Here is a 24,478-nt window from a genome sequence, read left to right as displayed (position 1 = left end):
CGAAGACAGAAGAAACCCTAGGTCAAGGTCCCACTATAAATACTTGATGTCATTGTCATGTCAGGGGATCGACTTTTTTGGGCAATTAGAGAGAGAATAGCTATTATTTTCGGATTAATTGCGTTAGCTCTTTAATTGTCATTTCTGTAAACCCTTATTGAATTCTACGTTAAATAAAGGACCAGATCCGATTTATTCCCACACAAATACTCGTATTATTTATATCGTTGATTTCATACATCAACAAAACCTGCAACCTTCTTTTCATCATTCTTTGATTTCTCTGCAACTACCAGCATTATCTTTAAGAACCGTTTTCTAGATATATATATGCTCATCTTTGAGATTCATCTGTCTTTCTCATGGCATGAACCATTGTAAGCTGCATCAAGAACTAAACTCCCTTTGGTTTGAACAAGAATACGAACAAGCTCTTTATTTTCTTCTCACGAAGCTCTTTCTATGAAGCTCAACTTTCTTCTCCATCCTGGACAAAGAGAGCACTCTAACCTTTCCACTTGAATCACTATTGATTCTTCCTCAAAAATAAACCAACTGAAATATTCGCAACAAGAAACACAAGTTACTCTTCTTTTCCTTTTATTCTTAGATCTGAACCCCTGAATTTTCTAAAGCTTCTTTCATGTGACCCATCTCATTGTCTCTGCCTTGAAGCTTCTTTCCGGATAATAGAACCACCTTCTTTGTGTACTCAGACCCAAAATTGTTCTTATGCTAACAATTTTCACTTTCGACCTAGCAGCTTTTTCAATTCGAAACCTAAAATCTGTAAGGAAAAACTCAATTTAACAGCCGAAACAGTCAATACTTTTGATTGCATAAGCTCTTGTGCGCAACTTCTCTTCTTTGTGAGCAATCAGTCAATCACGATTCACAAACATACGCTCTCTAGTGACGTCTTTATCCAAAACTCTTTCGAATCAGAAACCAAACCATGCTTAGTTACTATTGTAATTTGTAATCAACCCAACGAAAATTTGCCCAGCTACTAATCTCAAGCTTAACCAAGTTTTGAAATAGACCCATCACATCACACATCTTCGACACGAGACCGACAAAGCTCATCTCTTCACCAAGACTAGATTCGCCTCTTTCATCTGACATAGATACTGACAATCGAAGTTCCTCCTTAGTTTCAGATTTGTACCCGAGAATCCCACTAAGGCTTGAGACGAATTCCCGAATTGCTTACTCTATTTCACGGGCAAATTTCACCATCACAAAATAAAACCTATTCACGTTCTATGCTTGTGCTTCAAAATCGACCTCTTGCTTCTTCCTTCAGGGTTTGTGAATTCTTTGAGAGTTGAGACCTTATCCTTATCTTCGTGTCACTAGAATCAGTTGTAGCTCCAGCTATTGTTAGTTGCATCAAAGCATATATCTGAATCAAGCACCCTCTGATTTTATGAGCTTCTCTTCTCTATTCAACTTTTGATTTCTTCCTCTAACTCATGATAGAAATCTTGCTTTACAATTCTGATTGACCACTATTTATCCAGTCCGCTGACGTCTCTTTGCAAACCCAAGATATATGTAGAGCTTTATTCCCAATTGATTCTGATTTTTGGGCTTTGAAAAAAACAAACAACCAAAAAGATTTCTTTTTCTAAAATCTGACATCTCTCGTACTGGAGCTTCTTCACGCATCTTGCTTCATACTTAACGACTTCTTACGCCTTCGTTCCTCTCTCGTGGTAGCAAGATCATGTGCTGTCAATGTTATTCCCTTGTTTTTAAAAAAAAAATTTACACAAGACTTTAAATATCATGATTCATAAAACCATACGAAATCCTCTTCATTCAAACTCCTCCTTCTTTTGACAGCAAAAGAAGCGATGATTCTCAATCTTCTTTTGAACTTGATACGTCTTCAACTTTCATCATAGCCCTAACTTACCGTATCTCTCTTTTGCTTCGTTTCTTCAAATTTCACATAGCATACGCATAAACACAGATCTCACTTCTCATTCTTCTTGTCTAGCCACAAATCCAGGATCACACCCGAAACAAGAATATATCTCTATCGAGCACCGCTCTGATACCAATTGAAAACGCATATTTGTGGCTAAGTCTAGTTAGGATCGACTTTGTGTATGTATGAGCATAAAGTAAATAACGCAAGCTTTGTTAACAGGGTTCGGTTTTTCCTACATCCCCGGGACCTAGTCCAGAACAAATTCACTAGAACAAGATAGCAATTACAACTGCATATGATACAAGCACTACTATGCCTATCATTCTTTTCTAGATGAATAAACCATCAAAAGATCTCTCTATCTTATTGATGGGGCGACACCACACATCTTGTGTGCATCTCTTGAGAATACCTTGAAGCGCGCAAGTCTTCATGAAGCGCCCTCTTGGTATTTATATCCATTGCCCAACCCCTAGGGTTGACAACTTTCCTATTATACAACAAATAGGAATTGGGAGATTAACAATTGCACAATCACTAGGATTGACAATTTTCCTATTATACAACAAATAGGAATTTCCTATTATACAACAAATAGGAAAGTTTCTCTCCATGATCCCATCTTGAATCTTCCATTCAAGATGTTCATCCAGCTCAGCAGCCGCCACTTGGCTTGTCCAAGTCGACCCCAAGCCTTTGTACTCAAACTCTTCAACTCAGCTTCTTGTACTACTTCCTGTATTATTCTCGGAACTAGTACAAGAACTGTTTCAGACGTTTGATACCATCTCTGTTGTATCTGACCCTCTTGGCTTGTCCAAGTTGTCCCCAAACTTCTTTATTTCAACTCTTCAAAGTACTCACACAGTTCGGCTTCCTGTATAACTTCATGTACTACTTTGGAACTTCACATATGTTCTTACTGCAATTGTGTCAGGTAGTGCCTCAACAACTTTGTTAGTTCTGCTCATTGTCTTCACACCATCTATGAGACATCTGTGATAATTCTATCTTGTTGTCTCATATATCACAATGTTGTATGACATCCTGGTTTAGTAGCAATCCCATGACATGTTTCAGACAGCTTATAAAACTCAGTCAACACATACACTTTCAAGTATAACTTGGATTTCCCTAGTTGATGCTTTTATCCTTCTGTTGACTTTTGTAGGGAGATAACTACACCAACAGACGACATAGAGAATATGACACAAATAAATGGCCTTGTATTAAAACCATACAAGTTGGGTTTCTCATTACCGGTATCCAGGGATGAAATCTTTTCGAAAAGCTTGTAAGATGAGCTGTGCTAGTTCTGCTTGGAGCTCAAATATCCTATGCCCTTCTTTGTAGCTGCTGCCAAAAGCAGTACGGGAGATCACATCTGCAGTCATACTCACAAGCCAAGGCCAAACATCCACCTCACAGGACGACCCTTTATTAGACACTAACTTTTCCCACTCGCCAACAATTTCGCTGCAGCTCTGGTGGAACGCAGGTACCATATTCTATACATAGAAGCAGAAGGCACAAATTGGGTCAGAGCCAAATAGACACACATACATAAAGTAATATAACATAGAAGATTTAGCGTTTTTTAAAACCTTGATCTTCTCAAAGTGGAAAGCCGGATTGATAATTTTTCTGTGTTTTTTCCATTTATCACCATCATAACTAAGGAGTCCAGTCACTAATAATTTACTCAAATGGAAAGTATGCGGCTTCTGGAATTCGTAAACATTGTTGAACACTTCTTTGATTTGCTCAGGATCCATTATAGTGATGGTTGGTATGGGTCCAAGCCATGTAAAGAAAGTTCTCCCTGTTTCAGCCACATAGAGATGGAAAAGTTGAAACCTAATCTAAAACAGTTCTAAACAAAGAAGAACCAAGCATACCGTGAGTCTTGAGCATGTGAAAAGGATAAGGCACGATACGTGGTCTTGTATCATCCATTAGTTTGATGGGCTTTGATCTTGCCTCGGCCAACATGCTATTATTCCTCTTCATATCGCCGACGAGAGGAGTGTAAGGAGTTCCGGAAAGACCTTGTCTTCTCAGGTAACTCTCAAGCATCTTTGGTTTAAACCAAACCCGTTGTAAAGTTCTCCATACCAACGATGATGTAACAACGACAGCTACTGAAATTGTTACCAAAGCAACTGATATCTCCATTTTTTCTTCCAGAGAAGAGAGAGAGAAAGAGAGGTAGAGAATTTGGAAAAATTGTTGAGATATATATAAAGGTTGAATATTGTGGAGAAGATATATATGTATTACTAGTTAACTGAGATTTTTTGCTTTATTTGGTATTTGGTGCCTCACTGTCACATGCTACTTAGGGGCAAGAAGCAATTTGTTCTGTGTGGTCAAAACAAGCTAACTCATCAGTGGCGGGTAAGAGTCTAAGAGTTGAACGTCTTAAACGTTTTCATTGTCATTGACCAACACCATCTACAGAAGAAAGAGGTACGTAAGTTGCTAAAAAAATATCGGAATCTAAGTTTAAATACTTGATATTATATTATGCTGTGGGTGACCATTTTTGATATTTTACTTGGAGGTTCACACAGTTTACAGTCACATGCATACAACGGAAGCAGTAAGAAACAAAATTGCACTTGTGTTAAAAAGGACAACAAGATGAAGAAATAATTTGGTTTCTACGTCGATTCGTACCATTCCACGGGTTTTACTCGTCAGAAAACAAAATATTTCCAAGTCATGTGACTCATTTTTTCTTCTTTTTTTTTCTTTGATGATAAAGATTTTATCGAAGTGTCATTAAATGTCTTCAACCAAATTACAAGATATTTTATTTTCCATGGAAAATGGAATGATGGATGATATCGGAAGAGAGGAGTTGTTAATGAAGAACAGAGATGCTCCAAAGCTCTCGCCGTTGATCTCTCTGACACTAAGGTTTCCCTAGGTCAGGGGTTTAGTGAGTCGAACCGTAGGAAGATATGATTTTGGGGATATCTCAGATTCTTCCGATTACAACACTGTTTTAGATTGGTATTTTGCATATTTGGTTACGTGCTGTACCTGATTAGAGGAAGTAGTCGTTGAATGATGAAGTTTAAATAGTGGGCGAGTCTTAAATTTCGTTCCTTTATATATTTGGGGGTTCTAGTTTCACAACACAGATTTGTTCAAGTGAGAATGAGAATCACTACGAGTTATGAGAGTTCTGACTTGAATATATTAAAAAGATTTCAGTTTTGTGTATTCTGTGATCTAACTCGTTTCATCTGTGTATAACAAACAAGCTTATTTGACAAAAAACGAAAAGGGGTAGTATGATTTTAGAGCTTGTGGAGGATAAGCTGAGCACCAAACTGTGGGTGAATGGTGATGATTGTGTAAGGCGCGTGAAGATATGAAGGAGAAAGCTCAAAGGAAAACTTCTGTAGAATCAAAGCCATTGCCATCTTTGCCTCAAGCATTGCAAAGTTCTGGCCTATGCATATCCTCGGTCCCCATGCAAAAGGAAAGAATGAGACTTGGCTCTTTGTTGCCTTTGAGAGACCGTCTTTGAATCTCTCTGGCTTGAACTCCCCTGCATCGTTTCCCCACAGCTCTGTGTCCCGTTGGACTAGTAGAATTGGTAGACTGATCTGAACACCGCCTGGTAGTGTTAGGTCTCCTAGCTTTATCTCTTTGTGAATGGCTCGGGTCAGCTGAGTTACTGGTGGATATAGCCTTAGGACCTCGTATAATATCATCGTCATCTGCGAGGGATCAAATCATTCATCAAAAACACAGCAAAAGTCACTTAGAAAAGGTTTATGATTTGGTTTTTACTTACAACTTTGAGCTGGTTGAGACCTTCTGCATCAGGTTCTTTATCGCCAAAAACTTGCTTCACTTCTTCTCGTGCACGAGCCTGCCAGTCTTTGTGTTGGCTTAACAGAACCATTGTCCAGACCAGAAGTACTGATGTAGTCTCTTGCCCCGCGAAATAGAACAACTTGCACTCCTCCATCAGATCCTCAGTACTCATTCCATTTCCTTTCGTTTGCCCCAAATTCGATTCAAGAAGTATACCCAGCAAATCGTCACTTGGTGCTTCGCCAGCTTCTCTCGCTCTTAACCTTTTGTTAACGATCCCTCTCAGTATAACTTGGATTTCTCTTGCTTTTGCTTTCATCCTTCTGTTACCTTTTGTTGGGAGATAACTACACACAAAAATTGGTTCACAAAGATTATGAAAGCATGGTTCTTCATGTCTTTAACAGATTGCAGAACTAAAAGATCAAGAGTCAAGTTATGAAGTCCTTGTGATTACCTGAATCCAGGGATGATTGCTTTCCGAAAAGCTTGAATGATGAGCTGTGCTAGTTCTGCTTGGAGCTCAAAGATCCTCTGTCCTTCTTTGTAGCTACTGCCAAAAGCTGTACGAGAGATCACATCTGCAGTCATACTCACAAGCCCAGGCCAAACGTCTACCTCACATGATGACCCTTTATCCGAGACTAACTTCTCCCATTCGCCAACAACCTCGCTGCAACTCTGGTGGAACGCAGGTACCATATTCTAAACATAGAAGCACAAAGTTGGGTTTGAGCCAAATGAACATACAAACATTTACAGTTTTCTAAATAACTTGATTCTAGGTGACTATAAACCTTGATCTTCTCAAGGTGGAAAGCCGGGTTGATGATTCTCCGGTGTTTTGCCCATTTATCACCATCATAATTAGCGAGTCCTTTAGCTATCAGTGTGGCCAAAGGGAATGTATGCGGCTTTTGGAAATCATAAACTTTGTTGAACACTTCCTTGATTTGCTCAGGATCCATTATAGTGATGATTGGTACAGGTCCAAACCATGAAAAGTAAGTCCTTCCTGTTCCAACCCCACATAAAAGATACAAAAGTTGGAATCTTTTCAAGATCAGATACTCTGCAACAGTTCTAAACAGAGAAGAATCAAAAGGATACCTACCGTGAGTCTTGAGCATTTGTAAGGGATGAGGCACGAGACGTGGTCTTGTATCATCCGTTAGTTTGATGGGTTTTGATCTTGCCTCTGTCAACATGCTAAAATTCCTCTTCACATCGCCGACGAGAGGCGTGTAAGAAGTTCCGGGAAGGCCTTGTCTTCTCAGGTAACTCTCAAGCATCTTTGGTTTAAACCAAACCCACAGTAAAGCTCTCCATACCAACCATGACATAACAACTACAGCTACTGAAATAGTTACCGATGCAACTGATATCTCCATTTTTTCTTCCGAAGAAGAGAGATAGACAGAGGGGTAGAGAATTTGCTAATTGTTGGGATATAAAGGTTGAAAATTGTGGGAGAAGATATGTATGTGAGTGATGACATCACCCCTGATGTCTTGTGTGTTCGGACAATTATCTTATAGTGACTAATTGATATATTTTGCTTTACTTGGTTGCGTCACACAGTCACATGCCACGAAGGCGCGAGAAACAATTTGGACTTCTGTGTGGTCATAACTCATAGCTAACTCATAGTCGTATAACGCATTAGTGGCGGGCAAGAGACGAGCGTCTTCAACTTTGTGACGTTTCTTTTGTCATTTACCAAAGAGAGAAGAGGACGTAGATTATTAAGTTGCTAAATTCTCGGAATATAAAGGTTAAATATTATTCTTGGAATATGTTTCGGACAGTTTAATGCGGTGGTGTATTTTTCATCTTTTACTTCACTTGGAGGTTCACATGCTTCACAGTCACATGCCACGAAGTAGTCAGAAACAAAATTGGAGTTGATGTTAAAAGGACAACAAGATGAAGAACTGTTTTTACCGAAAAAAGAAGATGAATAACTAAACTATTTTGGTCATGACTTGAGTGGTGGCCAGGTTATGAACGTCTTCAGCTTTTTTGACGTTTCTACGTCAATCATTACCTTCCACGCGTTTTAACTCTTCTTTTCCTTTACCACAACGTTGGAAAACAAAATATCTCGAAATCATTTGACTCATTTCTTCTTTTCTTTTTTTGCGGAAATTTTTTTTATCGAGGTGTGATTTCTTTACAAAACAAAAAAAGATGTCTGAAAACAATTACAAAAATCATTTCCCATGGATACAACAAATTTTCTTTAAACTATTTGATGAATTAACTCATGGCATTTAGCTATTGCATCATTTTTTTCCACAGCATATTATGAATTTACACAAATAGTTGATAAGAATGGATAAAAGCAAACGACAGCGTTTTAGAAAAGGAAAAAAAAAGTTATCGATTTGGAGAATATTGTCTCTGTGTATAGAATATGGTACTCTGTTTCAATTTTTTAAAGAGACTGTAAGATTTGGTGGGAGCATTGTTGAGGAAGCGAAATCACGACGTAATCGACCTGTTTTGATTGATGATAAAATCGTTGTGTGTGTATAATGTGGACTCCAATACATGAAAAAGACTCTGTTATTTTGTGTGTGTATAATGTGGACTCGTATCATCTGTGTGTGGAAATTTTAATTTGACAGCAACATAATGGGGTTATAAGATTAGAGCTTGTGCAAGATAAGAGGAGCACCGAACTGTGGGTGAATGGTGATGACTGTGTGAGGCGCGTGAACATATGAAGGAGAGAGCTCAAATGAAAACTTCTGTAGTATCAAAGCCATTGCCATCTTTGCTTCAAGCATTGCAAAGTTCTGGCCTATGCATATCCTCGGTCCCCACGCGAAAGGAAAGAAGGAGACTTGGTTTTTTGTTGCCTTTGAGACACCGTCTTTGAATCTCTCTGGCTTGAACTCCCCTGCGTCGTTTCCCCATAGCTCCGTGTCCCGTTGGACTAGCAGAATGGGTAGACTGATCTGAACACCGCTTGGTAATGTCATGTCGCCTAGCTTCATCTCTTTGTGTATGGCTCGGGTCAGCTGTGTTACTGGAGGATATAGCCTTAGGACCTCGTATAGTATCATTGTCATCTGTGAAGGATCAAATCATTCAGCTTTAAATCATCTAAACACTCAGAAAGATTCACTTAAAAAGGTTTGTGATTTGGTTTTACTTACAACTTTCAGCTGGTTGAGACCTTCTGTGTCAGGTTCCTTAGCGCCAAAGACTTGCTTCACTTCTTCACGTGCACGAGCCTGCCAGTCTTGGTGTTGGCTTAACAGAACCATTGTCCAAACCAGAAGTACTGTTGTAGTCTCTTGCCCGGCGAAATAGAACAGCTTGCACTCCTCCATCAGTTCCTCGGTACTCATTCCATTTCCTTTCTCTTGCCCCAAATTCGATTCAAGAAGTATACCCAACAAATCGTCACTTGGTGCGTCCCCAGCTTCTCTTGCCCTTAACCTTCTGTTAACGATCCCTCCCATTATAACTTTGATTTCTCTAGCTGCTGCTTTCATCCTTCTATTACCCTTTGTAGGGAGATAACTACATCGAAAACATGACACAACATGGTTCAAAATCTCCTAAAGATAACTAAAAGGCCTTTGTATTAAAACTAGACAAGTTGAGGTTTCCCATTACTTGTAACCAGGGATGAAAGCTTTCCGAAAATTTTGTATGAGAAGCCTTGCTAGTTCTGCTTGGAGCTCAAAAATCCTCTGACCTTCTTTGTAGCTGCTGCCAAAAGCAGTACGGGAGATCACATCTGCAGTCAGACTCACAAGCCAAGGCCAAACATCCATCTCACAGGACAACCCTTCTTTATCCAACACTAACTTGTCCCATTGGCCAACAACCTCACTGCAACTCTGGTGAAAGGCAGGTACCATATTCTACACATAGAAGAAGAAGGTATCAGAGCCAAATGGACATACATACATAAAGGAATCAGACCTGGAAAAAAATGATAGCTTTGAAACCTTGATCTTCTCAAGGTGGAAAGCCGGGTTGATAATTCTTCGGTGTTTTGCCCATTTATCACCATCATAACTAACGAGTCCAGTCGCTATAAGTCTGCCCAAAGGGTTCGAATGTGCCTTTTGGAAATCATTAACATTGTTGAACACTTCCTTGATTAGCTCAGGATCCATTATGGTGACGGTTGGTATGGGTCCAAGCCATGTAAAGAAAGTTCTCCCTGTTTCAGCCACATGGAGATACAAAAAGTTGAAACCTTTTACTTCACATTGATACCAAAAAAAAAAAAAAAAAAAAAAAAAAAGTTGAAACCTTTTCTGTTGTAAACAGAGAAGAAATAAAGAATCAAGAGATGCCGAGCAGGAAGCATACCGTGAGTCTTAAGCATGTGCAAGTGAAAAGGCACAACACGTGGTGTGATATCATCCGTTAGTTGGATGGGTTTGGATCTTGCCTCAGCCAACATGCTGGAATTCCTCTTCACATCGCCGACGAGAGGCGTGTAAGGAGTTCCGGCAAGACCCTGTCTCCTCAAGTAACTCTCAAGCATCTTTGGTTTAAACCAAACCCAGTTTAAAGTTCTCCATACCCACAACGACACAACAACTAGAGCTACTGAAACTGTTACCGATGCAACTGAAATCTCCATTTTCTCTACGAGAGAGAGAGAGAGAGAGAGAGGGTAGATAATTTACTAAAATTCTCGGAATATATAGGATGTGGTGTAGTGACAAATACAAATTAATGCGTAGTGACTAGTGAATAATTGAGAGCCTCACAGTCAAGAGATCGCCAAGAGGGAAGAAATATATAGGTCTATGTATATTACCCTAGAAAATATTTTGTTTTGTCAATACAACAAATATTTGGGTTTTTTTATCTGTAAGACACAAAATCTTACTTCACTTAATAAAAAAAATTAGGGAGTGTATTGAATTGTGGAATTTAAAAAATTTTGGATTTTAAGAGATTTATGTGAGATTTTATGATATTTTGATGGAATTGTTAGTCTGCCCAAAGGAATTGTTAGTTTTTTTTTCTGTTTGAGAAAAAGTAAATTTTTTTGTGGAATTCTATGTTTTAAAAAAGGAATTCTAGGGGATTGTAAAAAAAAAAAAGGAATTCTAGGGTGTTTTGTTTTGTTTTTTTTTTTTGTGATCTGGAATTTGTTTCCTAATTGACAACAACAAAAAGAGTTTATAGAGAATTAAGGGCATCTCCATTGGTACAATATTATTTTGAGCCTCTTAAATTTTTTAAATATTTTATTATGTACTTTTTAAAAATAAGAACTTCTAAAAGAGTAATTAAAATTTTGCTCCTCCAATGATGAAGCTGTTATTGAAGATCTTATTCTTTAATAAAAATATTTTAAGTAAAACATAAATAGTTTGGATGTTTTTTTTTTGTCAACCAAACATTAAGAATTAGAAAATAACTCCAAGATTGGTTACCCAAGCCGGAGGATAGAAGTTTACAAAAGATAATTCTGAAACTAAAGTTCTTGAAGAACGAGCAAGACAATCTGCCCTCTCGTTAGACGATCGCGGAATCTTGGTAAGAGTAAAAGAAGGGAAGGAGGATCGGAGAAGGCTGAAATCATCCAATATATTGGAGAAGGCGGGCCACTCTTCTAGAGATTGCACAATCGCAATTAGCTCTGCACAGTCTGTCTCATAATTTTTACAATCAACACCAGCCGCCATGAGGGATTCCATAGCCCAGATCAAAGCAAGTAACTCCGAGTGAAGGGGTGAAAAGCTTCGTCTCAGACATCGCGCTCCCAAAAGTAACGTCAACAACCAAAATCAATAGTTTGGATGTTTAAATATATTATATTTATAAAAATGAGAAACTATAGCATTTCATAAAGGAAAACAATGAAGTACAACAACAAAGTTAAACATCAACAACCAAAATCAATGCAAACAAGAATCGTTAATTTAAAATTCTTAAAAAGGAAAAACACAAAAACATATCAAGATCGATTCATGAACAGAAACTGATTCATGATACAAAAAAACACAAAACAGATTCGTGACACAAAAGACACAAAACAGATTCATACAAAGGACACAAAACTAGATAATGAATGAGAAGAGTTTGTGATGTGTTGTTGTTAGTAACAGTGTCAAAATAAAGAGTTTACCTACACTAAACCAACCAAGCATTGAACACATCATATTCACTAAGCATTGTACATTAAGTATGATGTAGACACTCCTTAGCATCATCTAACAAGCATTTATCACAACCAACAAACACAAACTCAATCAACTCAACACTCAACGCTTACCTATCTGAAAAATATTCAATACAAGAGAGGACAATGAATTACCTTTCTTCAATGGTGGGAAGGTAGCATATTCGATCCCATTCCATCTGCTGAACTTCCTCCATTAACCTCAAAATAAAACAGAGCAAAGATCACATTCATGCGCAAATTTGAAACAAATTCATCAAATACAAACATAGTAGAAGTGGTATAAGCTTAAAGGAAACATTAAATCACATTCAAGATCAAACGACATGTTAAATAAGTCAAATTTTAGATTGAATTGAGGATTTTAGAAGATTTTGTGGAATTTAGAAAATTTTAGATTTTGAGAGATTTATGTGAGATTTTATGATATTTTGATGGAATTGTTAGTTTTTTTTTTGTTTTAAAAAAGAAATTCTAGGTTGTGATTTGGTGAGATTTGTTTTGTTTTGTTTTTTGTGATCTAGAATTTGTTTCCTAATTGACAACAACAAAAAGGTTTTATAGAGAATTAAGGGCATCTCCATTAGGAGAATACTATTTTGAGCCTCTTAAATTTTTTAAATATTTTATTATGTACTTTTTAAAAATAATAACTTCTAAAAGAGTAATTAAAATTTTGCTCCTCCAATGGTGAAGCTGTTATTGGGGTTCTTATTCTTTAATAAAAATATTTTAAGTAAAACATAAATAGTTTGGATGTTTAAATATATTAAATTTATAAAAATGAGAAACTATAGCATTTCATAAAGGAAAACAAAGAAGTACAACAAAGTTAAACATCAACGACCAAAATCAATGCAAACAAGAATCGTTAAATTAAAATTCTTAAAAAGGAAAAACACAAAAACATATCAAGATCGATTCATGAACAGAAACTGATTCATGATACAAAAAAACACAAAACAGATTCGTGACACAAAAGACACAAACCAGATTCATACAAAGGACACAAAATTGAATAATAAATGAGAAGAGTTTGTGATGTGTTGTTGTTAGTAATCAATGTCAAAATAAAGAGTTTACCTACACTAAACCAACGTAGCATTGAACACACCATATTCACTAAGCATTGTACATTAAGTATGATGTAGACACGTCTTAGAATCATCTAACAAACATTTATCACAACCAACAAACACAAAATCAATCAACTCAACACTCAACGCTTACCTAATCTGAAAAAAAATTAATACAAGAGAGGACGATGAATAACCTTTCTTCAATGGTGGGAATGTAGCACATTCGATCCCATTCCATCTGCTGAACTTCCTCCATTAACCTCAAAATAAAATAGAGCAAAGATCATATTCATGCGCAAATTTGAAACAAATTCATCAAATACAAACATAGTAGAAGTGAAATGAGCTTAAAGGAAACAATTAAATCACATTCAAGATCAAACGACATGTTAAATAAGTCAAATTTTACATACTTGATCTTTTGCCAAACAAATCATCTGATGGAAGCAAAAATTGAAATGTTTTCAAGACTAGGTTCATCAATTCAAGGTTAAACTCAGACAATACAACATCCTATCTAATAGCCACACTCGACACAAAGTATGAATCAACCAATGGACAAGATCAATGGAAACATAGAATTTATGCCTAAATTCATCTTCATTCATGGCTAATTTCGTTAATCCTAGTTAAAATCATGCCTACGAACACAAATAAACAGAGATATTGAAGAACCCTAATTTTCGAAAATCCAAAACCCTAATATCTAAATCGTTATATGACAAGAATTCAAACAAATAGAAACATTAAATTACCATCAGATGGAGTTTAATTCATCAAAGTCTCCAAATTCTCCAAAAGCAGTGGAGGAAACGCTTCGATTTGGTGGAGAAGACTCTCAACGAGTCAACAGTTCCATATCCAAACTCGTCCATAGATCAGAACCTCTTATGTGTTGTTCTGATTGCTTAATCATCACCTCCAATTGAAGATTGTTTAAAGAAAAAGAGCAAAGAACGGAGATTGGTTAGAGCAAATATGAGAATTTGGGGAGTGAAGGAACGGTATCGTGAAAGAGATGGGAAGAAGAAAGAGAAAGAAGGGAAAGAAACAAAAAAATTGTTTTTTATATCAAAAATAAAACCAATCATATGTCTACACGTATCCAACAAGAGTTAGTGTTAAAACTTACTAAATAAAAGACAATTTTTATGTTTTTTTATCAGTTTTGATTTTTTTTTATCCCATAAAAATAAGAGACCTTGCTAAATCCCTCTAATGGACTTGCTCTAAAACTTGTGCAGAATAAGATGAGCACCAAATTGTGGGTGAATGGTGACGACGTCGATGTAAGGTGGAAGGAGAAAGTTCGAAAGAGAATCTTAGTAGAATCAATGTCATTGCCATCTTTTGTCTACAACATGACAACTACGTCCAACTATTACAACTTAGTTTATAGGTGTAATAAAAAAAACAAAATATACTACAAGTAAAACAATGTTGTATGCTATTCATTTTCTTTATAATAACTACATCAATCATATTGTTGCTATTGAAATTTAAATTATATAAATCTATATTAGTAACTATCTTATTGTCATTTTTTTTTGAACAAACAGTAACTATATTATTGTCATACTTTTACTTTAACTACCTTCTTATACCTCTATGATTACTTTGTAAATAGTCACTACACTATTATGTGAAACAAACAAATAAAATATTTTAACAAATATTTTGATGTGTAAGTAAGTATAGTAAATGTACTTTAAATTACATAAGTACAACTATAATTAAGGTACTACTGATAATAAGTTTAAACTAAAAAATACAAATGCGTGAGTAAAACTACTTGAAAACTTTGTTAATATCTCATATTTTTTAGAATATTTTATGAACACATGATTTATTTTTAAATTATGTTTTTTTTCTGTCAACAAAAGATTAGCTCAGATGAACCAATACGAAGGGAAATTGTTTACATACAAAATATTATGCGGAGATGTGCGCGCATAGCGTGCCAGAAGATCCGCTTTTACATTTACATTTCTAAGAATAAAAGATAAGGAAAAAGAAGAAAACTCCTCCCTATCCATCTTGATATCATCAAGATACGTCGAAAACGCCGGCCAGTCGTGTGGCGAAGACACCATCTTCACCAAATCAGCGCAGTCTGAGTAGAACGCCACATCACGGTAATCATGTCCGATCATGCAACGCATCGCCCAAATGAAAGCTTCGACTTCAGCGTGTAAGGGGGTAAGACTTCGTCGAAAGTTAGTTGCTCCCCTGCTTGGCTTCGAATCCTGAGACTGGGTACAAAACCATCCGGCTCCTGCGAAAAGATCTCCTAACTTCCAAGAGCCATCAACGAAACAACGATAGCCTGAGAAGAACATGGGAAGGGAAGTGTTTGGCCCCCGTAAACGAGAGTCAGCCACCGTTGTCTAGACAGTTGAAACCACATCTTCACCCTCCTCCTGAGCCTGGTGCCAGGACAAAGCCTCACCTTCAGCTACCCGAACAACCTCCTCTGGCCGCTCCGTGATATTTTCAAAAACCTTTGCATTACGCGCTTTCCATAAATACCACAAAATCTACGAGAAAGCTGACACATGGGATCCCGGGCTTTTGGGATCCAAGAAATGATCCATATTAGCATAAACAGACTCCACCGGAAAACAATGTGAACCTACCGGTACCTGAGATAAAGCCCACACCTGACGCGTTGGTGGACAGAGAAACAAAACTGATTAACTGTTTCCTCCTCCGCACCACAACGTGAACAGCCCAAATCACACGCGATACCACGCCGCTACAAGTTTCGTGAAACCGGAATACACCGAGACAAAGCTTGCCACATAAAGTGGTGGAGTTTTGGTGGGAAACGAACCTTCCAAACACTAGCTAGGAGAGAGGTTATCTCTGGCCCGTCACCAAGTGCCTTAAAAGGCCCGGAGATCGTCATATGTGTCGCATGATAACCAGATTTAACCGTATACCTCCCATTCTTCGTAAAATGCCAACCAAGAGAATCCTCCTTTGGACAACTACCTAAAGGTAAAGCTCCTATCAACGCAACATCAACTGGATCAAAGTGCTCAGAAAGCACATCCAGCCGCCACGAATTTGTCTGGCAATCAATTAAGTATGAAATTTTAAGAGAAGGGTCCTTAAACGGGCCCTTACTGAGAGCTGGTCTCGGAGATTGAGCTGGTATACAGGGGTCAGCCCATATAGAAATGGACTCTCCAGATCCAACCCTTTTAATAAGTCCTTTATGTACCAGAGAGCGAGCTGAAACAATACTCCTCCACCCGTAAGAGGGAGAGTAAGAACGAATCGGTTCCATGGGATATGAATTCCTATAATACCTACCTTTAAAAACCCTTGCAAACAAAGAATCAGGATAATCAATTAGCCTCCATAGTTGTTTTGCCAACAAAGCCGAATTAAAATCATCAACATTCCAAAATCCTAATCCGCCCAGTTGTTTGCTACTGCATAGTTTCTCCCAAGCTAACCAATGCATACCACCCGTCCTACCATCCGTACTCCACCAAAAATTCGCCACAGCACTGGTGAGTTTGGATGTAATTGTCTTTGGTAGCCGAAAACAAGAATCACAAACGTCGGGACCGCAATAGCGATAGATTTGATCATCACCTCCTTTCCCCCTTTAGAAAGCAGTTTCGCCGACCAACCAGTCGTGCGTCCCTGCAGTCTTTCCCGGACAAACGAAAAGACCTTTGTTTTAGACCCTCCTAAACTCTCAGGCAACCCTAGGTACGAGCCCATGCCACCCAGATTTTTTATGTCAAGAATCCCTTGGATCTCCGTTTTTGTATCTTCCGCAACCTTATGATCAAACTGAATAGAAGATTTTGCAAAATTTATTTGCTGACCCGAGGCAGCCTCATATTTCCGTAAAATACTCAAAATGACCTCACATTGTTCTTTGGCGACCTTACAAAAGAATAAACTATCATCCGCAAATAAAAGATGTGTGATTGGCGGGCATTGATTCGCCACCTTGATCCCTGTAATTAATTTATTCTCCTCTGCTTTCTGGATATTGGCAATTAAAACTTTCGTGCATAAAATAAACAGATAATGAGATAGAGGATCCTCCTGTCGTAAACCCCTTTCCGGAATAATCAAACCATTAGGTTGACCATTCAGAAGAACTTTGTACTCAACCGAGCTAACACAAAACATAATCCATCCAGTCCATCTTGCATCAAAAACCCATTTTGTAGAGTAACTGTTCAATAAACCCCTACTCCATCCGGTCACATGCCTTGCTCATATATGTTTTTATTGCCATAAACTTCCCTTTACATGATGGATTAGTCCGTAAACCGTGGAACATTTCCTGAACAATCAGAATGTTATCTGAAATGAGACGGCCAGAAACATAAGCCGATTGAGTTTCCGAAATAAGCTCTGGTAAAATTTTCTTAAACCGTTGATACATGATCTTAGAAATAATTTTATACCCCACATTACATAAACTAATTGGGTGCAGCTCCGTCATCCGGGTTGACTTTACCACCTACGAAATGAGACAAATGTACGTAGTATTTAAACCTCTATCAAACACTCCCTCCTTGAAAAAACCATTAACCAGCGAGACGAAGTCTCCTTTAACAACCTGCGACGCCTTTAAATTATGTTATAATTCATTTTTTGTCTATTTTTATTTCATAGTTGAAGTTGAAGTTGATTAAAATTTATTTAAAACAATTTCAATTTAATATTTAATGCTGATCAGATAAGGGTTGGGTCAGGTGGGCGCCGTCGTCGTGCAGAACCTTTAGCCGACGGTCGAATTCGCGATTTATATGTAATTAGGGTATCTCGAGGTTTGAGGGTTTAGAGGAGTCGAGCCTTGGGGGATTCTTCATACTTGGGTTTTCTGAAGTGATCGATTTGGAGAATACCGTCTATGTATAGAATTTGGTACTCTGTTTCATATTTGGTGGGAGCACTGTTTTGATTGCTCCAGATAAAATCATTGCCGCTGCTGATTAGAAATCGGAAGAGAGGAGTCATTGATGAAGAACGGATGCTCAAAAAGGTTTATAATTTTGAATAATCTTCTTCATATTTGGGTTGTAAATTGACAACTGAGATTTGTTTCAGTGAGAGTCACTGCGCAGAAGGGTCTGTGAGACACGAGTTTTGGCTTAGAAAAAGATTCTGTGTTTTGTATTATGTGTAATCATATCTATGATCCGTGTATGGAAGTTTATTTGACAGCAATACAAGGAAATGGGGTTATAAGATTAGAGCTTGTGCAAGATAAGAGGAGCACCGAACTGTGGGTGAATGGTGATGACTGTGTGAGGCGCGTGAACATATGAAGGAGAGAGCTCAAAGGAAAACTTCTGTAGTATCAATGCCATTGCCATCTTTGCTTCAAGCATTGCAAAGTTCTGTCCTATGCATATCCTCGGTCCCCACGCAAATGGAAAGAAGGAGACTTGGTTTTTTGTTGCCTTTGAGACACCGTCTTTGAATCTCTCTGGCTTGAACTCTGCTGCGTCGTTTCCCCACAGCTCCGTGTCGTGTTGGACTAGCAGAATGGGTAGACTGATCTGAACACCGCTTGGTAATGTCATGTCTCCTAGCTTCATCTCTTTGTGTATGGCTCGGGTCAGCTGTGTTACTGGAGGATATAGTCTTAGGACTTCGTATAGTATCATTGTCATCTGCGAGGGATCAAATCATTCAGCTTAAATCATCAAAACACTCAAGTCTCATGAAAGTTTTTTTGGGTCGGGTTACTTACAACTTTGAGCTGGTTAAGGCCTTCTGTGTCAGGTTCTTTATCGCCAAAGACTTGCTTCACTTCTTCTCGTGCACGAGACTGCCAGTCTTTGTGTTGGCTTAACAGAATCATTGTCCAAACCAGAAGTACTGTTGTGGTCTCTTGCCCGGCGAAATAGAACAACTTGCACTCCTCCATCAGTTCCTCGGTAGTCATTCCATTTCCTTTCGTTTGACCCAAATTCGATTCAAGAAGTATACCCAGCAAATCGTCACTTGGTGCGTCCCCAGCTTCTCTTGCCCTTAACCTTTTGTTAACGATCCCTCCCAGTATAACTTTGACTTCTCTAGCTGCTGCTTTCATCCTTCTATTACCCTTTGTAGGGAGATAACTACATAGAAAACATGATACGACATGGTTCAGAATCTCCTATAGATATTGCAGCACTACTCAAGCCCTAAACTAAAAGGCCTTTGTATTAAAACCAGACAAAGTTGAGGTTTCTCATTACTTGTATCCAGGGATGAAAGCTTTCCGAAAAGCTTGTATGATGAGCGTTGCTAGTTCTGCTTGGAGCTCAAAAATCCTCTGTCCTTCTTTGTAGCTGCTGCCAAAAGCAGTACGGGAGATCACATCTGCAGTCATACTCACAAGCCAAGGCCAAACATCCATCTCACAGGACAACCCTTCTTTATCCAACACTAACTTGTCCCATTGGCCAACAACCTCGCTGCAACTCTGGTGGAAGGCAGGTACCATATTCTACACATAGAAGCAGAAGGCATCAGAGCCAAATGGACATACATACATAAAGCAATTAGACCTGGAAAAAAATGATAGCTTTGAAACCTTGATCTTCTCAAGGTGGAAAGCCGGGTTGATGATTCTTCTGTGTTTTGCCCATTTATCACCATCATAACTAACGAGTCCAGCCGCTATAATTCTTCCCAAAGGGAACGCATGCGCCTTTGGGAAATCATTAACTTTGTTGAAAACTTCCTTGATTAGCTCAGGATCCATTATGGTGACGACTGGTACGGGTCCAAACCATGTAAAGAAAGTTCTCCCTGTTTCAGAGCCACATAGAGATACAAAAGTTGAAGCCTTTTCTAGATACTCTACATCAGTTCTACACAGAGAGGAATCAAGATGCCAATTAAGAAGCATACCGTGAGTCCTGAGTATGTGCAAGGGATAAGGCACAACACGTGGTGTGATATCATCCGTTAGCTTGATGGGTTTGGATCTTGCCTCAGCCAACATACTGAAATTTCTCTTCAAATCGCCGACGAGAGGCGTGTAATGAGTTCCGGCAAGACCTTGTCTTCTCAAGTAACTCTCAAGCATCTTTGGTTTAAACCAAACCCACTTTAATGCTCTCCATACCCACCACGACACAACAACTACAGCTACTGAAACTGTTACCGAAGCCACTGAAATCTCCATTTTCTCTACCAGAGAGAGAGAGAGAGAGAGATAATTTACTAAAATTCTCGGAATGTAAAGGTTTATAATTTCGTAGGAAATACAAACTAATGTCGTAAATACAAACTAATGCGGTGGTGACATCATCCCTGATGTCGTAAATACAAACTAATGCGTAGTGAATAATTGAGAGCCTCACAATCAAGAGATCGCGAAGAGGGAAGAAGCAAATTTGGACTTTGTGTGAAAAGCGACAAAAAGAGGAAGATATATATTGGTCCATGTATCTTCTTTTTGGACTCTTGGAAATATCTTGTTTTGTTAATACAACAAATATTTGGGTTTTACTTAATCTGTAAGACACAAATTCTGACTTCACTTAATAAAAACGAAAAAAAGTTTAAGTTTTGTTTTGTATTATTGGGATTCCGTATTATTAACTTGGAATTTGTTTCCTAATTTGACAACAACAAAAGGGGTTATAGGATTATAGTTTGTGCAAAAGGGATAAGATGAGCACCGAATTGTGGGTGATTGGTGACGACGCCGGTGTAAGGCGGAAGGAGAAAGTTCGAAAGAGAATCTCAGTAGAATCAATGTCATTACAACATGGCAACTACGTCCAAACTAGTAGTCTAGTACAACTTAGTTTATAGGTGTAAAAAAAATAAAAATACAAGCAAAACAACAACGTTGTATGCTATTAAATGGGTATAGTTAAATGAGTTTCAAATGGTCCTATCGAAAAAAGAAAATGAATTTTAAATATATATATATGAGTTTAAATGGATTTATATCTAATTGATCAAAGGTTAATTAAAATTTAATGTGCACTTAACTACGATCTAGTGGTGTCGTCATAACACTTTAGGATCGAATCCATAGAGACCAAACGATGCACTTTGAAATTGTATAGATCAAATATAGCTAAAGCAATGAGAAAGTTTATGCTTCAAGTAACCGATTAAAACAGAAAATAAAATAAAGGTTTTGAAATCAAGGAGAGGTATTGGGCGTAGGAAATCAGTTAGGGGATTACAATCACAAATTTAGATGATAGATTGGAATGCATTAAGAACCGTTCTTGAACTCAAATCACAATTACAAAGCTAACCTACTTCCGCAGTGTTAACTAACTATGCAAAAAAATAACTAGACCCTAAACTTCCGTTTGAATCTAGCTAAACAAGCAAACATTAATGTTCAAGTTTGATTTGTTCACAAGGTGCCTCAACTTCAACTTCCGTTGGTTAAGGTCCACCTTGCTCACCTATGTTTCTTTCAAGTAACTCAAAAGCTGCGTAGAATAAATGTTATCTTTCTAGAGGCCGAGCCTCGTGCTATAGTAAAATAAAACTCTAAAAGTCAGTTTTAAACATACAAGGAAAACTTGCTTCGGGTACAGGACTAGTTGATCTCAAATGCGGATCAGCCGATCTCGGATGCTTTTCTGCGTTTGCTCCATCTGCTTGCTAGTCCAATCGGTCTTCAACCAACTTTAGCTCCAGATGCTTGTTTTCATACCCAAAACACTCAGTTTCCTTCCAAAATGACCTAGAACCTGTAGAGACTCACAAAAGACTAAAAAGACTCTAAAAGCACACTTGGACCTAACAAAAGACTCAAAACAAGCGTAAAAACTATGGTTAAAATCCTATAAAATACAGACACAGCACTAATTTTGATGAGTTTAAATGAAATGAGTTTAATGTGATAGGTTTACCCATTTTAACATTCCTATTTATTACTACTTTGTAAATAGTCACCGCAAATAAAGTACTTTAACAAATATTTTGACGTGTAAGTATAGTAAATGTACTTTAATTACATAATATCAAAAGTACAACTATAAAAAAATGAACTGATAATAAGTTTAAACTACAAAAATGCAATTGTATTTATGCATGTACAGTTACAAGCTTGTGTAAAACTACTTGGAAAATTTTGTTAATATTTCATATTTAAACAATATATTTTATATATTAAAATTATGTTATAAGTTATTGTAATTCATTATTTAATTATTTTTATTGCATAGTTGATTAAAGTTTATTTCAAACAGTTTAAATTTAATATTTAATTCTGAAATTCATTATTTATTTTGTAATATTTCTAAGATAACCATTTGTAGTTTTGTGCCGTTTAAAAAAATAAAAACTAGAGAGAAACGTCATCGTCTGTCTAAAAATAGCGCCATCGTGCAGAACCTTTAGCCGAAAGTAACACAAGGAAATGGGGGTTATATGATTAGAGCTTGTGCAAGATAAGTGGAGCACCGAACTGTGGGTGAGTGGTGAGGACTGTGTCTGGCGCATGAACATATGAAGGGGAGAGCTCAAAGGAGAATTTCTGTAGAATCAAAGCCATTGCCATCTTTGCCTCAAGCATTGCATAGTTCTGGCCTATGCAAAACCTTGGTCCCCACGCGAAAGCTAAGAAGGAGACTTGTCCTTTTGTTGCCTTTGAGAGACCGTCTTTGAATCTCTCTGGCTTGAACTCCCCTGCATCGTGCCCCCACAGCTCTGTATCGCGTTGGATTAGCAGAACGGGTAGACTGATCTGAACACCGCTTGGTAATGTCATGTCGCCTAGTTTCATCTCTTTGTTTATGGTTCGGGTCAGCTGGCATGGTGGAGGATATAGCCTGAGGACTTCGTATAATATTGTTGTCATCTGCAACGGATCATATCATTCATCATAAATCATTACAACACTGCAACAGTCACCTAAAGGTTTTTGGTTCGGTTTACTTACAACTTTGAGTTGGTTGAGGCCTTCTGCATCAGGTTCTTTATCGCCAAAGACTTGCTTCACTTCTTCTCGAGCACGAGCCTGCCAGTCTTGGTGTTGGCTTAACAGAACCATTGTCCAAACCAGAAGTACTGATGTAGTCTCTTGCCCCGCGAAATAGAACAACTTGCACTCCTCCATCAGTTCCTCAGTACTCATTCCATTTCCTTTCGTTTGTCCCAAGTTCGATTCAAGAAGAATACCAAGCAAATCGTCACTTGGTACTTCCCCACCTTCTCTTCCCCTTAACCTTTTGTCAATGATCCCTCTCAGTATAACTTTCATTTCTCTAGCTGTTGCGTTCATCCTTCTGTTACCCTTTGTAGGTAGATAACTACACGAACCAGACATAGAGAATATGACACAACATGGTTGAAAATCTCCTATAGATTGCAGCACTACTCAAGCTCTAGACTAAAGGCCTTGTATGAAAACCAGACAAGTGGAGGTTTCTCATTACCTGTATCCAGGAATGAAAGCTTTCTGAACAGCTTGTATGATGAGTTGTGATAGTTCTGCTTGGAGCTCAAATATCCTCTGTCCTTCTTTGTAGCTGCTACCAAAAGCAGTACGAGAGATCACATCTGCAGTCATACTCAGAAGCCAAGGCCAAACATCCACCTCACAGGAAGACCCTTTATTCGACACTAACTTGTCCCACTCGCCAACAGTTTCGCTGCAGCTCTGATGGAACGCAGGTACCATATTCTATACATAGAAGCATAAGGCACAAATTGGGTCAGAGCCAAATAGACATACATACATAAAGACTACGGAAGATATAGATTTTAAACCTTGATCTTCTCAAGGTGGAAAGCTGGGTTGATAATTCTTCTGTGTTTTGTCCATTTATCACCATCATAACTAACGAGTCCAGGCACTATTAATCTGCCCAAAGGGAACGTATGCGCCTTCTGGAAATCATAAACTTTGTTGAACACTTCCTTAATTAGCTCAGGATCCATTATGGTGATGGTTGGTATGGGTCCAAGCCATGTAAAGAAAGTTCTCCCTGTTTAAGCCACATAGAGATGCAAAAGTTGAAACCTTTTCTACAAAAGTTCCAAACAGAAAGGAATTAAGAAGCGAACCAGGAAGCATACCGTGAGTCTTGAGCATGTGCAAGGGAAAAGGCACGATACGTGGTCTTGTATCATCCGTTAGTTTGATGGGTTTTGATCTTGCCTCGGCCAACATATTGGCATTCCTCTTCAAATCGCCGACAAGAGGCGTGTACCGAGTTCCGGCAAGACCTTGTCTTCTCAGGTAACTCTCAAGCATCTTTGGTTTAAACCAAACCCATTGTAAAGTTCTCCATACCCACAACGACACAACAACTATAGCTACTGAAATTGTTACCGATGCAACTGAAATCTCCATTTTCTCTACCAGAGAGAGAGAGAGGGTAGATAATTTACTAAAATTCTCGGAATATATAGGTTGATAAATTTGCAGAAAATATGGATGTGTTGTGGTGACATCATCCTTGATGTCGTAAATACAAATTCATGCATAGTGGTCTAAGACAC

The 24,478-nt window shown here is 38.0% G+C and overlaps 5 protein-coding genes and 1 pseudogene across 5 annotated transcripts; all 6 read right to left on the bottom strand.

The window, feature by feature from the left end:
* LOC104745739 overlaps positions 1-3,504 on the bottom strand; it is a 26,345-nt pseudogene extending 22,841 nt beyond the window's left edge.
* Positions 5,116-7,276, bottom strand: LOC104745740 (cytochrome P450 72A15). The gene is made up of 5 exons (XM_010467058.1): positions 6,888-7,276; positions 6,571-6,788; positions 6,231-6,478; positions 5,751-6,120; positions 5,116-5,673 (listed from the first exon to the last, which is right to left on the bottom strand). The coding sequence occupies exons 1-5, from the start codon at positions 7,162-7,164 to the stop codon at positions 5,248-5,250; spliced, it is 1,539 nt and encodes a 512-aa protein (XP_010465360.1). The 5' UTR covers positions 7,165-7,276; the 3' UTR covers positions 5,116-5,247.
* Positions 8,258-10,520, bottom strand: LOC104745741 (cytochrome P450 72A13-like). The gene is made up of 5 exons (XM_010467059.2): positions 10,112-10,520; positions 9,742-9,959; positions 9,404-9,654; positions 8,938-9,307; positions 8,258-8,850 (listed from the first exon to the last, which is right to left on the bottom strand). Exons 1-5 carry the CDS (start codon positions 10,386-10,388, stop codon positions 8,425-8,427), a joined length of 1,542 nt encoding a protein of 513 aa, XP_010465361.1. The 5' UTR covers positions 10,389-10,520; the 3' UTR covers positions 8,258-8,424.
* On the bottom strand, positions 11,076-14,031 carry LOC104745742. The gene is made up of 4 exons (XM_010467062.2): positions 13,777-14,031; positions 13,216-13,281; positions 12,078-12,133; positions 11,076-11,519 (listed from the first exon to the last, which is right to left on the bottom strand). Exons 2-4 carry the CDS (start codon positions 13,275-13,277, stop codon positions 11,167-11,169), a joined length of 471 nt encoding a protein of 156 aa, XP_010465364.1. The 5' UTR covers positions 13,278-13,281; positions 13,777-14,031; the 3' UTR covers positions 11,076-11,166.
* LOC104745743 (cytochrome P450 72A13-like) lies at positions 18,131-20,370 on the bottom strand. The gene is made up of 5 exons (XM_010467064.2): positions 19,904-20,370; positions 19,584-19,801; positions 19,246-19,496; positions 18,756-19,125; positions 18,131-18,675 (listed from the first exon to the last, which is right to left on the bottom strand). The coding sequence occupies exons 1-5, from the start codon at positions 20,178-20,180 to the stop codon at positions 18,250-18,252; spliced, it is 1,542 nt and encodes a 513-aa protein (XP_010465366.1). The 5' UTR covers positions 20,181-20,370; the 3' UTR covers positions 18,131-18,249.
* On the bottom strand, positions 22,407-24,372 carry LOC104745738 (cytochrome P450 72A13-like). Its single transcript, XM_010467055.2, has 5 exons — positions 24,053-24,372; positions 23,744-23,961; positions 23,410-23,657; positions 22,914-23,283; positions 22,407-22,832 (listed from the first exon to the last, which is right to left on the bottom strand). The coding sequence occupies exons 1-5, from the start codon at positions 24,327-24,329 to the stop codon at positions 22,407-22,409; spliced, it is 1,539 nt and encodes a 512-aa protein (XP_010465357.1). The 5' UTR covers positions 24,330-24,372.

Source organism: Camelina sativa, chromosome 15 (genome assembly GCF_000633955.1).
Source record: "Camelina sativa cultivar DH55 chromosome 15, Cs, whole genome shotgun sequence".
Taxonomy (NCBI): domain Eukaryota; kingdom Viridiplantae; phylum Streptophyta; class Magnoliopsida; order Brassicales; family Brassicaceae; genus Camelina; species Camelina sativa.
The sequence above is the reverse complement of the archived record's forward strand: the minus strand, read 5'-3'. Positions and strand labels throughout refer to the sequence as shown.

Excerpts from the sequence above, each read along its gene's own strand:
- LOC104745740 (XM_010467058.1), bottom strand. The coding sequence starts at position 7,164 with ATGGAGATATCAGTTGCATCGGTAACTATTTCAGTAGCTGTAGTTGTT. Across the intron at positions 6,789-6,887 it reads ACAAATGCTCAAGACTCACG|GAAGGACTTACTTTTCATGG; the intron begins GTAGGTATCCTT and ends GGGTTGGAACAG. Across the intron at positions 6,479-6,570 it reads TCCACCTTGAGAAGATCAAG|AATATGGTACCTGCGTTCCA; the intron begins GTTTATAGTCAC and ends TTCTATGTTTAG.
- LOC104745743 (XM_010467064.2), bottom strand. The coding sequence starts at position 20,180 with ATGGAGATTTCAGTGGCTTCGGTAACAGTTTCAGTAGCTGTAGTTGTT. Across the intron at positions 19,497-19,583 it reads TCCACCTTGAGAAGATCAAG|AATATGGTACCTGCCTTCCA; the intron begins GTTTCAAAGCTA and ends TTCTATGTGTAG. Across the intron at positions 18,676-18,755 it reads GCCTTAACCAGCTCAAAGTT|ATGACAATGATACTATACGA; the intron begins GTAAGTAACCCG and ends GATCCCTCGCAG.
- LOC104745741 (XM_010467059.2), bottom strand. The coding sequence starts at position 10,388 with ATGGAGATTTCAGTTGCATCGGTAACAGTTTCAGTAGCTCTAGTTGTT. Across the intron at positions 9,960-10,111 it reads GCACATGCTTAAGACTCACG|GGAGAACTTTCTTTACATGG; the intron begins GTATGCTTCCTG and ends TGGCTGAAACAG. Across the intron at positions 9,655-9,741 it reads TCCACCTTGAGAAGATCAAG|AATATGGTACCTGCCTTTCA; the intron begins GTTTCAAAGCTA and ends TTCTATGTGTAG.
- LOC104745742 (XM_010467062.2), bottom strand. The coding sequence starts at position 13,277 with ATGGAGGAAGTTCAGCAGATGGAATGGGATCGAATGTGCTACATTCCC. Across the intron at positions 12,134-13,215 it reads ATTCCCACCATTGAAGAAAG|GAAGTTCAGCAGATGGAATG; the intron begins GTTATTCATCGT and ends AGGTTAATGGAG. Across the intron at positions 11,520-12,077 it reads CTTCCCACCATTGAAGAAAG|CGCGATGTCTGAGACGAAGC; the intron begins GTAATTCATTGT and ends TACTTTTGGGAG.
- LOC104745738 (XM_010467055.2), bottom strand. The coding sequence starts at position 24,329 with ATGGAGATTTCAGTTGCATCGGTAACAATTTCAGTAGCTATAGTTGTT. Across the intron at positions 23,658-23,743 it reads TCCACCTTGAGAAGATCAAG|AATATGGTACCTGCGTTCCA; the intron begins GTTTAAAATCTA and ends TTCTATGTATAG. Across the intron at positions 23,284-23,409 it reads GCTTTCATTCCTGGATACAG|TTATCTACCTACAAAGGGTA; the intron begins GTAATGAGAAAC and ends TGGTTCGTGTAG.